This window comes from Penaeus vannamei, chromosome 4 (assembly GCF_042767895.1).
Source record: "Penaeus vannamei isolate JL-2024 chromosome 4, ASM4276789v1, whole genome shotgun sequence".
Lineage (NCBI taxonomy): Eukaryota > Metazoa > Arthropoda > Malacostraca > Decapoda > Penaeidae > Penaeus > Penaeus vannamei.
The window spans coordinates 52,227,072-52,244,571 of record NC_091552.1 but is presented as its reverse complement, the minus strand read 5'-3'; the positions used below and the strand labels follow the sequence as shown (position 1 = coordinate 52,244,571).

Genomic DNA, 17,500 nt, shown 5'->3' with positions numbered 1-17,500 from the left:
AAAACATAAACAAACAAACACACATCTATCCTGCATCCTATCCTCACCATCCTTGTCCCTCCTCTTGATCTTGACGAGGATGAAAAAAGAAGAAAAGGAAGAAGAAGAAAAGAAAGAAAAAAGACATAAAAAACAAACAAACAAACAAAAAAACAAAACAAAAACAAAACATAAACAAACAAACACACATCTATCCTGCATCCTATCCTCACCATCCTTGTCCCTCCTCTTGATCTTGACGAGGATGAAAAAAGAAGAAAAGGAAGAAGAAGAAAAGAAAGAAAAAAGACATAAAAAACAAACAAACAAACAAACAAAAAAACAAGAAAACAAAAACAAAACATAAACAAACAAACACACATCTATCCTGCATCCTATCCTCACCATCCTTGTCCCTCCTCTTGATCTTGACGAGGATGAAAAAAGAAGAAAAGGAAGAAGAAGAAGAAGAAAAGAATGAAAGAAAAAACAGACATGAAAAACAAAACAAAAACAAAAACAACAAAACAAACAACAACAAACACGCCATCCTCCATCCTATCCTCACCATCCTTGTCCTTGACGAGGATGGTAAAAAATAATAATAAAAATAAAAATAAAATGAAGAAGAAGGAGAAGAAGAAAGAAAAAGAAAAAAGGGGGAAAAATAGCGAAAAAATGACATCCTGCATCCTATCCTCACCATGCTTGTCCTTGACGAGGATGGTGAAAAAAATAAAACAAAAAAGAATAAAAATAAAGTGAAGAAGAAAAAGAAGAAGAAAACGAAAAATAACATGACATCCTCAATCCTATCCTCACCATCCTTGTCCCTCCTCTGGATCTTGATGAGGATGAAAAAAAAAGAAGAAGAAGAAGAAAAGAACAGAAAAAAAACAGACAAGAAAAAACGAAGAAAACAAAAACAAAACAACAACAACAAACAAACACCCATCCTGCATCCTATCCTCACCATCCTTGTCTCTCTTCTTGATCTTAATGAGGATGAAAAAAAGAAAAAGAAGAAGAAGAAGAAAAGAAAGAAAAAAGACATAAAAAACAAACAAACAAACAAACAAAAAAACAAAACAAAAACAAAACATAAACAAACAAACACACATCTATCCTGCATCCTATCCTCACCATCCTTGTCCCTCCTCTTGATCTTGACGAGGATGAAAAAAGAAGAAAAGGAAGAAGAAGAAAAGAAAGAAAAAAGACATAAAAAACAAACAAACAAACAAAAAAACAAAACAAAAACAAAACATAAACAAACAAACACACATCTATCCTGCATCCTATCCTCACCATCCTTGTCCCTCCTCTTGATCTTGACGAGGATGAAAAAAGAAGAAAAGGAAGAAGAAGAAAAGAAAGAAAAAAGACATAAAAAACAAACAAACAAACAAACAAAAAAACAAAACAAAAACAAAACATAAACAAACAAACACACATCTATCCTGCATCCTATCCTCACCATCCTTGTCCCTCCTCTTGATCTTGACGAGGATGAAAAAAGAAGAAAAGGAAGAAGAAGAAAAGAAAGAAAAAAGACATAAAAAACAAACAAACAAACAAACAAAAAAACAAAACAAAAACAAAACATAAACAAACAAACACACATCTATCCTGCATCCTATCCTCACCATCCTTGTCCCTCCTCTTGATCTTGACGAGGATGAAAAAAGAAGAGGAAGAAGAAGAAGAAGAAGAAGAAGAAGAAAAGAAAGAAAACAGACATAAGAAAAAAAGAAAAAACAACAACAACAAAACATAAACAACAACAAACACGCCATCCTCCATCCTATCCTCACCATCCTTGTCCTTGACGAGGATGGTAAAAAATAATAATAAAAATAAAAATAAAATGAAGAAGAAGGAGAAGAAGAAAGAAAAAGAAAAAAGGGGGAAAAATAGCGAAAAAATGACATCCTGCATCCTATCCTCACCATGCTTGTCCTTGACGAGGATGGTGAAAAAAATAAAACAAAAAAGAATAAAAATAAAGTGAAGAAGAAAAAGAAGAAGAAAACGAAAAATAACATGACATCCTGCATCCAATCCTCACCATCCTTGTCCCTCCTCTGGATCTTGACGAGGATGAAAAGAAGAAGAAGAAGAAGAAGAAGAAGAAAAGAAAAGAAAGAAAAAAAAACAGACAAGAAAAAAACGAAATAAACAACAAAAACAAAACAACAACAACAAACAAACGTCCATCCTGCATCCTATCCTCACCATCCTTGTCCCTCCTCTGGATCTTGACGAGGATGAAAAAAAAAGAAGAAGAAGAAAAGAAAAGAAAGAGAAGAAAAAAAAAATAACAGACACAAGAAAACAACAACAAAACATAAACAAACAAACAAACACCCATCCTGCATCCTATCCTCACCATCCTTGTCCCTCCTCTTGATCTTGATGAGGATAGCGCCGTCGTCGTCCTGGGTCACGTGACGGCCGGGGTGGAGGCGGGGGCTGTTGCGACTGTCCACGTTGAGGGACTCGTGGGACAGCCCGTACGCCTCGCTCTGGGGGGAGGGAGAAGTGGATAAATAAGGGAGAGGGAGGAGAGGGAGAAGTGGATAAATGAGGGAGAGGGAGAAGTTGATAAATAAGGGAGAAGGAGAAGAGAGAATAGGGAGAAGGGGAGGGAGAAGTTGATAAATAAGGGAGAGGGAGAAATTGATAAATAAGGGAGAGGGAGATCTGGGGGGAGGGAGGAGGCGAGAGTTGATAAATAAGGGAGAGGGAGAAGAGAGAATAGGGAGAAGAGGAGGAGAGTTGATAAATAAGGGAGAGGGAGAAGAGAGAATAGGGAGAAGAGGAGGAGAGTTGATAAATAAGGGAGAGGGAGAAGAGAGAATAGGGAGAAGGGGAGGGAGAAGTTGATAAATAAGGGAGAGGAAGAAGAGAGAATAGTACAAGAAATAGAGGGAGTTGACTGTCCACGTTGAGGGACTCGTGGGACAGGCCGTCCGCCTCGCTCTGGGGGGGAGGGAGAAGTGGATAAATGAAGGAGAGGGAGAAGGGAGATAACTGATAAATAAGGGAGAGGGAGAAATTGATAAATAAGGGAGAGGGAGATCTGGGAGGAGGGAGGAGGCGAGAGTTGATAAATAAGGGAGAGGGAGAAGAGAGAATAGGGAGAAGGGGAGGAGAGTTGATAAATAAGGGAGAAGGAGAAGAGAGAATAGTACAAGAATTGGAGGGAGTTGACTGTCCACGTTGAGGGACTCGTGGGACAGGCCGTATGCCTCGCTCTGGGGGGGAGGGAGAAGTGGATAAATGAGGGAGAGGGAGAAGAGAGAATAGGGAGAAGGGGAGGAGAGTTGATAAATAAGGGAGAGGGAGAAGAGGAGGAGAGTTGATAAATAAGGGAGAGGGAGAAGAGAGAAAAGGGAGAAGGGGAGGAGAGTTGATAAATAAGGGAGAGGGAGAAGAGGAGGGAGAAGTGGATAAATAAGGGAGAGGGAGAAGAGAGAATAGGGAGAAGAGGAGGGAGAAATTGATAAATAAGGGAGAGGGAGAAATTGATAAATAAGGGAGAGGGAGATCTGGGGGGAGGGAGGAGGCGAGAGATGAGAAATAAGGGAGAGGGAGACATTGATAAATAAGGGAGAGGGAGAAATTGATAAATGAGGGAGAGGGAGATCTGGGGGGAGGGAGGAGGCGAGAGTTGATAAATAAGGGAGAGGGAGACATTGATAAATGAGGGAGAGGGAGATCTGGGGGGAGGGAGGAAGCGAGAGTTGATAAATAAGGGAGAGGGAGAAATTGATAAATAAGGGAGATGGAGAAATTGATAAATAAGGGAGATGGAGAAATTGATAAATAAGGGAGAGGGAGAAAATGATAAATAAGGGAGAGGGAGAAATTGATAAATAAGGGAGATGGAGAAACTGATAAATAAGGGAGAGGGAGAAACTGATAAATGAGGGAGAGGGAGAAATTGATAAATAAGGAAGAGGGAGAAGAGGAGGAGGGTTGATAAATAAGGAAGAGGAAGAAGAGGAGGAGAGTCGATAAATAAGGGAGAGGGAGAAGAAGAGGAGAGTTGATAAATAAGGGAGAGGGAGAAGAGAGAATAGGGAGAAGTAGAGGAGAGTTGATAAATAAGGGAGAGGGAGAAGAGAGAATAGGGAGAAGAGGAGGAGAGTTGATAAATAAGGGAGAGGGAGAAGAGGAGGAGAGTTGATAAATAAGGGAGAGGGAGAAGAGAGAATAGGGAGAAGAGGAGGACAGTTGATAAATAAGGGAGAGGGAGAAGAGAGAATAGGGAGAAGAAGAGGAGAGTTGATAAATAAGGGAAGAGGAGGAGAGTTGATAAATAAGGGAGAGGGAGAAGAGAGAATAGGGAGAAGGGGAGGGAGAAATTGATAAATAAGGGAGAGGGAGAAGAGGAGGAGAGTTGATAAATAAGGGAGAGGGAGTAGAGTAGGAGAGTTGATAAATAAGGGAGAGGGAGAAGGGAGATAACTGATTAATAAGAGGAAAGGAAGAAGGGAGAATAGTAAAAGAATTGGAGGGAGTTGACTGATGGTAAATAAGGGAGAGGGAGAAGGGAGAAAATTGATAATATAAATAGATATAAAAGGGAAAGGGAGGTGGGAGGGAGAGTTGATAAAAATGGGAACAGGCGAAGGGGAAGTGTTAATAAATAAGGGAAACAAGGAAGTGTTAATAAATAAGGGAGAGAGAGAAGGTAGATAACGGATAAATAAAAGGAAAGGAAAAATCTACTGTTGGTAAATAAGGGAGAGGGAGAAGAGGAGGAGAGGGAGGGAGTTGATAAATATGGGAGAGGGGGAAGGGAGGGAGAATTGATACATAAAGGGAGAGGGAGAAGAGAGAATAGTAAAAGAAATGGAGGGAATTGACTGTTGATAAATATGGGAGAGGGAGAAGAGGAGGAGAGTTCATGAAAATGGGAAGGGGAGAAGAGGGAGGGAGTTGATAAATAGGGGATAGGGATGAATAAGGGAGACAGAGAAGGGAGGAAGAATTGATACGTAAAAGGAAAGGGAGAAGAACGAGGGAGTTGAGGAAGAGACGTAAAAAAATGGATTAATGGGATCGAGGAAAAATAAAACATTGATAAAACAATTGAATCAAAGAAATTGATGTAATATTGCGAATCTATTTTTACACTGAAGCTTGCAAAAAGAATCCTGCTTTTTGAGATTCCTTGGTAAGGCTTTCGATTCTCGCCTTATCAAGGAATCTAAAAGGGGAGATCAGTAGCAACCCGAGGAGGTGTCATGGCGCCTGATTCTATTTTTGGAAAAAAGAAGCACGTGGGGTTTATTTTGATGACGTCACAAGAGTCACGGATGCTTCGTGGATCTGGTCGATCAATTCGGTCTTTTCCATTTTCAAAAAAAGGATGGAAAATGATGATTTAAACGGTTATATTTTCACGGAACAGTCATCAAAACAGCCGCCATGACACCTCCTCGAGTTGCTCCTGATCTAGCCTTCCCCATATCTCGTTCTTATTTCCATTGCTTTATCTCTGACGTTTTATCTATCATTCCACGTCTGTCAACACTATCTTTTTCTAAGTGAAATTCCTGTATTTCGTCTGATTCCCAGTTTTGCTCTTTCCAATTTTTTTTTCCCATTTAATTATTTATCATCATTTAAGGTGCCCTCCCCCACAAAAGAATATTTTCAGATTCTTTTTCATTGATATACATTAAGTTCCTATACATTAAGTTCCTATACATTAAGTTGATATACACTAAGTTCCTATACATTAAGTTGATATACATTAAGTTCCTATACACTAAGTTGATATACACTAAGTTCCTATACATTAAGTTGATATACACTAAGTTCCTATCCATTAAGTTGATATACACTAAGTTCCTATCCATTAAGTTGATATACATTAAGTTCCTATACATTAAGTTGATATACATTAAGTTCCTATACATTAAGTTGATATACACTAAGTTCCTATACAATAAGTTGCTATACATTAAGTTGATATACATTAAGTTCCTATACACTAAGTTCCTATACATTAAGTTGATATACATTAAGTTCCTATACACTAAGTTGATATACATTAAGTTCCTATACACTAAGTTGATATACACTAAGTTCCTATACATTAAGTTGATATACACTAAGTTCCTATCCATTAAGTTGATATACACTAAGTTCCTATCCATTAAGTTGATATACATTAAGTTCCTATACATTAAGTTGATATACATTAAGTTCCTATACATTAAGTTGATATACATTAAGTTCCTATCCATTAAGTTGATATACACTAAGTTCCTATCCATTAAGTTGATATACATTAAGTTCCTATACATTAAGTTGATATACATTAAGTTCCTATACATTAAGTTGATATACATTAAGTTCCTATCCATTAAGTTGACATACATTAAGTTCCTATACATTAAGTTCCTATCCATTAAGTTCCCATACATTAAGTTGCTATACATTAAGTTGATATACATTAAGTTCCTATCCATTAAGTTGACATACACTAAGGCCAAGTTTCTGCCTCGTTAAGTGTATATTAGAAGTCACATTCATTCTCGACTTACGTTCATTTTCTTACTTACTTGCAATGACGAGGCGTTCGTGTTATTTCTCGCCACATTGAACCTGCTCGCCGTGAGTCCCGAGGTCCCTGAGACTCTGGAGGCTGACCTGTTCAAGCCTCGAGAGCTGCCTGTTGGGAGGAGAAGCGGGAGGTAAGTGGGACTTGAAACTGGTTGGGTTGGGTTGAGCTGGAGAGAAAGAGAGAGAGAGAGAAAGAGAGAGAGAGAGAGAGAGAAAGAGAGACACGCCTTCGGAATCATGTAGGCCTATATGATTTCGTTGGCGTGCCTCTTTCTTTCTTTATCGATCTTTCTCTCAGTTTCTTTCTTTTTCTCTTTCTCTTTCTCTGTCTGTCTGTCTGTCTGTCTGTCTGTCTGTCTGTCTGTCTGTCTGTCTGTCTGTCTCTCTCTCTCTGTCTGTCTCTCTCTGTCTGTCTGTCTGTCTGTCTGTCTGTCTGTCTGTCTCTCTCTCTCTCTCTCTCTCTCTCTCTCTCACTCCTTCAATATTTCTGTTATTTGGTTCTCACTCTTTGTCTACATATTCCCCATTTATCCCTCTCTTTTCTTCTTTTACTAATGCCCTCTCTCCTTCCTCTGCAACACCCTTTTTCCCTCCCGCCATCTCTCTTCCTCTCTTCCTCTTTTCTGTCTCCCTCTCCCTCCTTCCTATCTCCCTCCTTTTCCTCTCTCTCACTCCCCAGTTCTACAATTTTCACCCTTCCCCCTCTTCCTCCTCTCGGGCTTTCTCTTTCATCTTTTTCCTTCTTCCCTTCCCCTCTTTCTCTCCTACTATTATGATTGCATATTTCCATCTCTCCTTCCATCCTAAACCAACTCTCCCTTCCTAATTTCTATCCCTATCTCTCCTTTCTCCTGCTTTCTTTTTTCTCCTTCTCATTCTTTCCTCCTCCTCCCCCAACCCTTCCTTACCTCTCCTATCTCCCTCTCATTCCCCTTCTCTCACCCACCACCACCTTCTCCTCCTCCTCCTCCTCCTACTTGCTGCCTCCCTGTACGACTGGGCTTCTCTTGTCTGACGAATCCTCCTTATCATTCCCCCCCCCCCTATCTCTCTCTTTCATTCCCCCTCCTTTTCCTCTCTCCCTCTCCCCGTCCTCCCTCCTCCTCCCGTATCCCCCTCCTCCTCCTTCTCCCACTCCCCTACACATCCTCCTCCTCCTCCTTCCTTCTTTCCTTCCCCTTCCCCACTCCCACTTCCCCTCCCCTCCTCCCATTCTCCCCTCTCCCCTCCTCTTCCCCCCCCCTCTCCCTCCCTCCTCCTCCTCCCATATCCCCCTCACATCCCTCCTCATCCCCCTCATCCCCCCTCCCCTTCCTCCCCTCCTCCTCTCTCCTTCCTCCTCCTCCTCCCTCCTCCCTCCCCTCACTCCCCTCCTCCCCTCCTCCTCCTTCCTTCCTTCCTTCCTCTCCTCCACATCCCCTCCCCTCCTCCTTCTCCTCCTCCTCCTCCCCTCCTCCCCCTCCTCCTTCCCTCCTCCTCCTCCTTCCTTCCCTCCTCCTCCCATTCCCCCCTCCCTCCTCTTCCCCTCCTCCTCCTACCCCCACATCCCTCTCATCCCCTCCTCCTCCCCTCCCTCCCACTCCCCCCACACCCCCTTCACCTCCTCCTCCCCTTCCCCCCTCCTCCTTCCCTCCCCTCCTCCCCCTCCCTTCCTTCCTTCCTTCCTCCTCCTACCGTTCCGACTGGGCATCTCCGGTCTGTGGAATCGCTGGTGGAAGAAATTGAGGATGGAGCTTTTCCTCGTGGAGTGAAGCGAGGAGCCGAGGGAGCGAAGCGAGCCGCGCCTCTTGGAGTTGGGCGTCCCCTTGCCCGCTTCAGGCTGTGAGGAGAGAGAGAAAGGGAGAGTGAGAGAGTGAGAAAGGGGTGATAGGATATGGGGAAGGTGAGTGAGAGAGAGAGAGAGAGAGAAAGTGAGAGAGTGAGAAAGGGGTGATAGGGTATGGGGAAGGTGAGTGAAAGTGAGTGAGAGAAAGAGAGAGAGAGAAAGGGAGAGAGAGTGAGAAAAGGGTGATAAGGTATGGGGAAGGTGAGTGAGTGAGAGAAAGAGAGCGAGAGAGAGGGAGTGAGAAATGGGTGATAGGGTATGGGGAAGGTGAGTGAGTGAGAAAGAGAGAGAGAGAGAGAGAGGGAGTGAGAAAGGGGTGATAGGATATGGGGAAGATGAGAGAAAGTGAGTGAGAGAAAGAGAGCGAGAGAGAGGGAGTGAGAAAGGGGTGATAGGGTATGGGGAAGGTGAGTGAGTGAGAGAAAGAGAGAGAAAGTGAGAGAGTGAGAAAGGGGTGATGGGGTTCGAGGAAGATGAGAGAAAGTGAGTGAGAGAGAGAGAGAGAGAGAGAGGGAGAGGGAGAGGGAGAGAGGGAGAGAGAGAGAGAGAGAGAGAGAGGAGAGGGAGAGGGAGGGAGGGAGGGAGGGAGAGGGAGGGAGGGAGGGAGGGAGGAGAGAGGGAGAGGGAGAGGGAGAGAGGAGAGGGAGAGGGAGGGAGGGGGAGGAGGGAGGGAGAGGGAGAGGGAGAGGGAGAGGAGAGAGAGAGAGAGAGAGAGAGAGAGAGAGAGAGAGAGAGAGAGAGAGAGAGAGAGAGAGAGAGAGAGAGAGAGAGAGAGAGAGAGAGAGAGAGAGAGAGAGAGAGGGGGATTTAGAAATGAGAGGGAGAGGGAGAGGGAGATGCGAAAGTGAGAGAGAGAGAGAGAGAGAGAGAGAGAGAGAGAGAAGAGAGAGAGATATAAAGAAATGAGAGAAATTGAGAGAGAGAGAGAGAGAGAGAGAGAGAGAGAGAGAGAGAGTGAGAAAGGGGTGATAGGGTACGGGGAAGATGAGAGAAAGGGAGAACATAGATTCAGAAATGAGAGAAAATGAGAACGTGAGATGAAGATACTGAAAGAAAATGAGGATATGATATAAGGAAATGAGGGAAAATGAGAAAATGACATGATGAAAATGAGAAGATGATCCATGTCTCCATTACGTGAGGAGAGACAAGTTCAGGATATTGGGAGAAAGTGAGAGAGAATGAGAAAATGAGATATATAAAGGAAAATTAGAGGTGATGGCTAATAGAAAAAAATGAGAAAGTGATGTGAGGAAAGACGTAGAAATGAGAAAATAATATGAGGAAGATGAGAAAATGAGATATGCAAATGAGAGAATATTGAGAACATGATATGAGGAAAATACCAGAATATGAGTACAGAAATATATAGAGAAAATGAAAACATAAAATGAGGAAAAATGAGAGAAAGTGAAAATTATATCTATAGAGGAAGAAAATAGGAAAATGACATGAAAATATACGAAAAACAGAACATGACTTGCGGAAAATGTATAAAACTGAGAACATAGACATATAAAAGAGAGAAAAAAAATGAGGAAATGACAAAACGGTAATCTAAACCCTGTCAAAAATAGAGACAAAAATAATATAAAACCTAAAAGAAAGAATAACAGAATTAAAGGCAATTAAATACGAAACCAAAAACAGTTATAAAATACCTCGATGATAAAATAATAAACTATGAAAAAATAATAAAATAATTATGCATAAACTATATAATGCAAGAGAGAGTTATAAAAAAAATCTTATAATAGAAACAATACTTAAACAATACATGTAATAAAATTGACAATCAGCTAAAATTATTTGCCAATTAAGTAAATATACAAATGAATGTTTTCAGTCTTGAGTGGGTAACGAGGAGGTGAGAGAATGAACATGTATATACGTGAGTGAATGAGTGAATCAATGAGTGAGTGAGTAAATACATGAGCGAGTGAGTCAGAGAGTGCGTCAGTGAGTAAGTGAAAGAGCGTGTCAGTGAGTGAGTGAGTGAGTGACAGTGTGAGTGAGTGAGTAAATGAGTGAATCAACGAGTGAGTGAGTAAATACATGGGCGAGTGAGTGAGTAATAGAGTGAGAGTGAGTGAGTGAGTAAGTGAAAGAGCGTGTCAGTGAGTGAGTGACAGTGTGAGTGAGTGAGTCAATGAGTGAGTGAGAGAGTGAGAATGCGTTAGTGAGTGAGTGAGAGAGCGTGCCAGTGAGTGAGTGACAATGTGAGTGAGTGAGTGAGTGACAGTGTGAGTGAGTGAGTGAGAGTGAGTGAGTGAGTGAGTGAGAGAATGAGTGAGTGACAGAGTGAGAGTGAGTCAGTGAGTGAGTGACGGTGTGAGTGAGAGAGTGAGTCAATGAGTGAGTGACAGTGTGAGTGAGAAAGTGAGTGAGTGAGAGAGTGAGAGTGCGTCAGTGAGTGAGTGACAGTGTGAGTGAGATAGTCAGAGTAAATGAAGGAATAAGCGAATGAGCGAATGAGTAAATAAACATATGTGAGTGAATGAATAAGCGAATGACTAAAACACACGGATGAGTATGTGAATGAGCGAATAAAGTGTGAATGAGTAAAATTGTTCGTACTCGAGTGTATATGGACTGAAGAGTATGTGAGTTAACGGGTCAGTGAGTGAGTGAGTGAGTGAGTGAATGAGTCAGCTGTGACGCGTGTTTACCCTATAATCCTTTCCTTTTTCGCGGGGGATTACAGAGAAATCCGAAAATCCCGTAAAAAAGAGGGATTTGTATCGCGCCAACAAGGTTTTCTGACGAATCCTTATTAGGGCAAGAAGGATAGTGAAAGGAGGGGGGAGGGGAGGGGGAGGGTGGGAGGGGAGGGAGGGAAGGGGTGGGAGGAGAAGGGAAGAGGGGAGGGAGGGAAGGGAGAGGAGAGGAGGGTGTGAGGGAAAGGGAAGGGAAGGTGAGGGAGAGGAGAGGGGTGTGAGGAAAGGGGGAGAGGTGGAAGGGAGAGGAGGGAGGGAGGGGTGGGAGGAGAGGGAAGAGAAGGGGGGGGAGGGAAAAGGGAGGGATGGAGGGAGAGGGAGGAGAGGGAGGGGGAGGAGGTGGAAGGAGAGGAGGGAGAATGGAAAGGGAAGGGAAGGTGAGGAGAACATGGAGAGAGAGAGAGAGAGAGAGAGAGAGAGAGAGAGAGAGAGAGAGAGAGAGAGAGAGAGAGAGAGAGAGAGAGAGAGAAAGAGAGAGAGAGAGAGAGAGAGAGAGAGAGAGAGAGAGAGAGAGAGAGAGAGAGAGAGAGAGAGAGAGAGATCGGAGAAATAGAGATAGAGAGAGAAAGAGATCGGAGAAATAGAGATAGAGACAGAGAGAGAGAGAGAGAGAGAGAGAGAGAGAGAGAGAGAGAGAGAGAGAGAGAGAGAGAGATAGAGATAGAGAAAGCGAGAGGGAAAAAGAGATAGAGACAAAAAGAGAGAGAGGAAGACAGACGGATAGAGAGAGAGAGACGGGCAGCATCCAGCGACCCAGGAGGATCAACAGCGAGTGCAGCTGCATAAAACACATGTATTTATGTCACATTGTCTGGATCGGGTTCACGTTCGACTTGCATGACTTTTCATCTTTCTCTCTCTCTCTCTTTCTCCTTCTCCTTCTCTCTTTCTTTCTCCCTCTCTCTCTCTTTCTCCTTCTCCTTCTCTCTTTCTTTGTCCCTCTCTCTCTCTTTCTCCTCTCTTTCTTTCTCTCTCTATGTCTGTCTTTCTCCCTTTCTCTCTCTCTCTATCTGTCTGTCTCTCTCTCTCCCTTTCTCTTTCTGTATTTTTTTGCATCTCTGTATCTTTCTAAAGATTTTTATTCTCTTTATCTCTCTGTGTCTCTTCCTTTCTCTCTCTTTATGTCTGTCTTATTTCATATCTCTCTTGTTCCCTTTCGTTATCTCTTTATATATTTCCTTTCCTAATTTGTCTCTCTTTACTTTTATCTTCACTTCCTCTCTCTCCCTCCCCCCTCTCTATCTCTCTCTTCTGTTTTGTCTCCGTCTCTCTCTCTCTCTCCTCTTTCTTTCTTTCTCTCTCTGTCTGTCTGTCTGTCTCTCTCTCCTCTTTCTCTCTCTCTCTCTCTCTCCATATTCTCTTTCTCTCTCCTCTTTCTCTTTCTCTCTCTCTCTCTCTCTCTCTCTCTCTCTCTCTCTCTCTCTCTCTCTCTCTCTCTCTCCTTCTCCCTCTCTCTCTCTCTCTTTCTAGGTCTCCCTTTCATATCCTGCTGGCCTCGCACGATGTAAGGGGGTGGGGTGGGGGTGATATCAAGGGGGGGGGAGGTGGATTAGACCAGAGTGGGGGGGGAGATAAAGGAGGTGGAGAGAGGGAGAGAGAAAGAGATGAGTAAGATGGAGAGAGGGAGAGAGAAAGAGACGGAGATGGAGAGAGGGGGAGAGAGAGAGACGGAGATGGAGAGAGGGAGAGAGAAAGAGACGGAGAGAGGGAGAGAGAAAGAGACGGAGATGGAGAGAGGGAGAGAGAAAGAGACGGAGATGGAGAGGAGAGAGAAAGAGACGAAGATGGAGAGAGGGAGAGAGGAAGAGACGGAGCTGGAGAGAAGAGAGAGAGAGAGACGGAGATGGAGAGAGGGAGAGAAAGAGACAGGAGATGGAGAGAGGGAGAGAGAAAGAGACGGAGATGGAGAGGGGAGAGAGAAAGACGGAGATGGAGAGAGGGAGAGAGAAAGAGACGAAGATGGAGAGAGGGAGAGAGAGAGAGACGGAGATGGAGAGAGGGAGAGAGAAAGAGACAGAGGAAAGGTGAGAGGGAGGGAGAAAGAGACGGAGATGGAGAGAAGGAGAGAGAAAGAGACGGAGATGGAGAGAGGGAGAGAGAGAGAGACGGAGATGGAGAGAGGGAGAGAGAAAGAAGACAGAGATGGAGAAAGGGAGAGAGAAAGAGACGGAGATGGAGAGAGGGAGAGAGAAAGAGACGGAGATGGAGAGAGGGAGAGAAAGAGACGGAGATGGAGAGAGGGAGAGAGAAAGAGACGGAGATGGAGAGAGGGAGAGAGGAAGAGACGAAGATGTAGAGAGAGAGAGAGAGAAAGAGACGGAGAGAGAGGGAGAGAGAAAGAGACAGAGATGGAGAGAGAGAGAGAGAGACGGAGATGGAGAGAGGGAGAGAGAAAGAGACGGAGATGGAGAGAGGAGAGAGAGAGAGACGGAGATGGAGAGAGGGAGAGGGAAAGAGACGGAGATGGAGAGAGGGAGAGAGAAAGAGACGGAGATGGAGAGAGGGAGAGAGAAAGAGACGGAGATGGAAAGAGGGAGAGAGAGAGAGACGGAGATGGAGAGAGGGAGAGAGAGAGAGACGGAGATGGAGAGAGGGAGAGAAAGAGACGGAGATGGAGAGAGGAGAGAGAGAAAGAGACGGAGATGGAGAGAGGGAGAGAGAGAAGAGACGGAGATGGAGAGAGGGAGAGAGAAAGAGACAGAGATGGAGAGAGGGAGAGAGAAAGAGACGGGAGATGGAGAGAGGGAGAGAGAAAGAGACGGAGATGGAGAGAGGGAGAGAGAAAGAGACGAGAGATGGAGAGAGGGAGAGAGAAAGAGACGGAGATGGAGAGAGGGAGAGAGAAAGAGACGGAGATGGAGAGAGGGAGAGAGAAAGAGACGAAGATGGAGAGGGAGAGAAAGAGACGGAGATGGAGAGAGGGAGAGAGAAAGAGATGGGAGATGGAGAGAGGGAGAGAGAAAGAGACGGAGATGGAGAGAGGGAGAGAGAAAGAGATGGAGAGAGAGAGGGAGAGAAAAAGAGACGAAGATGGAGAGATGGAGAGAGAGAGAAACGGAGATGGAGAGAGGGAGAGAGAAAGAGACGGAGATGGAGAGAGGGAGAGAGAAAGAGACGGAGATGGAGAGAGGGAGAGAGAAAGAGACAGAGATGGAGAGAGGGAGAGAGAGAGAGACGGAGATGGAGAGAGGGAGAGAGAAGAGACGGAGATGGAGAGAGGGAGAGAGAAAGAGACGGAGATGGAGAGAGGGAGAGAGAAAGAGACAGAGATGGAGAGAGGGAGACAGAAAGAGACGGAGATGGAGAGAGGGAGAGAGAAAGAGACGGAGATGGAGAGAGGGAGAGAGAAAGAGACAGAGATGGAGAGAGGGAGAGAGGAAGAGACGGAGATGGAGAGAGGAGAGAGAAAGAGACGGAGATGGAGAGAGGGAGAGAGAAAGAGACGGAGATGGAGAGAAGGAGAGAGAAAGAGACGGAGATGGAGAGAGGGAGAGAGAAAGAGACGGAGATGGAGAGAAGGAGAGAGAAAGAGACGGAGATGGAGAGAGGGAGAGAGAAAGAGACGGAGATGGAGAGAGGGAGAGAGAAAGAGACGAAGATGGAGAGAGGGAGAGAGAAAGAGACGGAGATGGAGAGAAGGAGAGAGAAAGAGACGGAGATGGAGAGAGGGAGAGAGAAAGAGACGGAGATGGAGAGAAGGAGAGAGAAAGAGACGGAGATGGAGAGAGGGAGAGAGAGAGAGACGAAGATGGAGAGAGGGAGAGAGAAAGAGACGGAGATGGAGAAGGAGAGAGAAAGAAACGAAGATGGAGAGAGGGAGAGAGAAAGAGACGGAGATGGAGAGAGGGAGAGAGAGAGAGACGGAGATGGAGAGAGGAGAGAGAAAGAGACAGAGATGGAGAGAGGGAGAGAGAAAGAGACGAAGATGGAGAGAGGGAGAGAGAGAGAGACGGAGATGGAGAAAGGGAGAGGGAAAGAGAGGGAGATGGAGAAAGGGAGAGAGAAAGAGACGAAGATGGAGAGAGGGAGAGAGAAAGAGACGAAGATGGAGAGAGGGAGAGAGAAAGAGACGGAGATGGAGAGAGGGAGAGAGAGAGAGACGGAGATGGAGAGAGGGAGAGAGATAGAGACGGATATGGAGAAAGGGAGAGAGAAAGAGACGAAGATGGAGAGAGGGAGAGAGAAAGAGACGAAGATGGAGAGAGGGAGAGAGAAAGAGACGGAGATGGAGAGAGGGAGAGAGAAGAGACGGAGATGGAGAGAGGAGAGAAAGAGACGGAGATGGAGAGAGAGAGAGAGAAAGAGGGAGATGGAGAGAGAGAGAGAGAAAGAGGGAGATGGAGAGAGGGAGAAAGAGGGCGAGATGGAGAGAGAGAGAGAGAAAGGGACAGAGATGGAGAGAGGCAGAGAAGGAAGAGACGGAGATGGAGAGAGGGAAGAGAGAAAGAGACCGAGGAGGGAGAGAGAAAGGGACGGGAGATGGAGAGAGGCAGAGAGGAAGAGACGGAGATGGAGAGAGGAAGAGAGAAAGAGACAGAGATGGAGAGAAGGAGAGAGAAAGAGACGGAGATGGAGAGAGGGAGAGAGAAAGAGACGAAGATGGAGAGAGGGAGAGAGAAAGAGACAGAGATGGAGAGAGGGAGAGAGAGAAGGAAGAGACGGAGATGGAGAGAGGGAGAGAGAAAGAGACAGAGATGGAGAGAGGGAGAGAGAGAGAGACGGAGATGGAGAGAGGGAGAGAGAAAGAGACGGAGATGGAGAGAGGGAGAGAGAAAGAGACGGAGATGGGGAGAGGGAGATAGAAAGAGACGGAGATGGAGAGAGGGAGAGAGAAAGAGACGGAGATGGAGAGAGGGAGAGAGAAAGAGACGGAGATGGAGAGAGGGAGAGAGAAAGAGACGGAGATGGAGAGAGGGAGAGAGAAAGAGACAAAGATGAAGAGAAGGAGAGAGAAAGAGACGAAGATGAAGAGAAGGAGAGAGAAAGAGACGAAGATGAAGAGAAGGAGAGAGAAAGAGACGAAGATGGAGAGAGGGAGAGAGAAAGAGACGGAGATGGAGAGAGGGAGAGAGAAAGAGACGGAGATGGAGAGAGGAGAGAGGAATCTTTTCCGACAAAATGCGACAATGAATAAATGTTTGTTGATTTTGTTCGAATATTTAATTGTTTATGTTCGATATTATCATTTTTTATGTTTGTCTTTTTTGTTCGACATTTAAGTCTTTTTCTGTACGATGTTTAAGTCGATATTCGTCTTTTTTGTTTGATTTTAAAGCTGTTGTTTATTTTTTTGTTTGGGGGCAAGGTTGTTTTGTCGCCGTTGTTGTTTTGTTGTTTGTTAAAGATGTCATTGCCTTTTGTTTGAGGTCAAGGTTGTTTGTCGTCCTGGTTTTTGTCTTTGTAGATGTTTTGCATTGTCAGGGTTGTTTGTTTGTTTGTTGTTGTCGTTTTTGTGTGGTGTCAAATTTGTTGTTTTTGTTGTTGTTGTTGTTTTTGTTGTTGTTATTGGTGTTATTATCGTCGTTGTTGTTGTTGTTCTTATTGTCGTTGTTGTTGTTGTTGTTGTTGTTATTGTCGTTGTTTTTGTTGTTATTGTCGTTGTTGTTGTTTTTGTCTCTGTTGTTGCTGTTGTTTTTGTTGTTGCTGTTGTTGTTTGGTGTCAAGGCTATTTACTGTTGTTTTGTTGCCTGCTTGAATTTACTTGCTGTTACCTCATTTAATTTCTATGAGGAGGTTTATAATCTTACTCCTCACGTGTCTGAACAACAACAACAACAACAAAATAAAAAAATAAAAGAATCAATCTACGCCCTTGGCCACCCCCCTCCTCCCTCCCCCTCTACACACTCATAAGACAGACACGTAATGAGTAAGATTATAAACCTTACTCATTACGTGTCTGAATAATAACAACAACAAAATAATAATAATAATAAAAAAGACAAAAAAATCAAAGAATCAATCTACTCCCTTTGCCCCCCAACCCCCTCCCCCTCTTCCTCCCCCTCTTTCCCCTCAACCCCCCTCCCCCTCTTTCCCCTGAACCCCCCCCAACCCCCTTTCCCCCCAACCCCTCTTTCCCCCCAGCCCCTTCATCCCACCAACCCTCCCTTCCCCCACCAACCCCTATTTCCCATAACCTCCCCCTTTCCCTCCCTTCCTCCCTCAACCTCCCCTTCCCCCTCCCCTCAACCCCCTCACCAACCCTTTCCCCTCTTTCCCCAACCCCCTTCCCCCCCTCCCCCCTCCCCCCCCCAAAACAAAACCAAACCCCCCCATCCACTCACGTCCTCCTTCCCCTCGGGCTCCTCGTCCAGCACGGGGAGGATCTCCTGCTCGGCCTCCGGGATCTCGAAGTTCGCCGTGCTCCCCATGGGCGGCTCCCGGCGGTACTGCT

At 44.8% G+C, this 17,500-nt stretch overlaps 1 protein-coding gene across 1 annotated transcript in view; it reads right to left on the bottom strand.

Moving 5' to 3' along the window:
- Positions 1-17,500, bottom strand: part of LOC113822124 (bestrophin-4-like) — an 83,440-nt gene that overhangs the window by 9,281 nt on the left and 56,659 nt on the right. The window contains exons 8-11 of the mRNA XM_070121225.1: positions 17,391-17,500; positions 8,236-8,380; positions 6,561-6,670; positions 2,369-2,504 (exon numbers count right to left, since the gene is read on the bottom strand). The exon at positions 17,391-17,500 is cut by the window's right edge and continues 109 nt beyond it. Coding sequence (XP_069977326.1) covers positions 2,369-2,504; positions 6,561-6,670; positions 8,236-8,380; positions 17,391-17,500 — 501 coding nt within the window. The remainder of the gene's footprint in view (positions 1-2,368; positions 2,505-6,560; positions 6,671-8,235; positions 8,381-17,390) is intronic.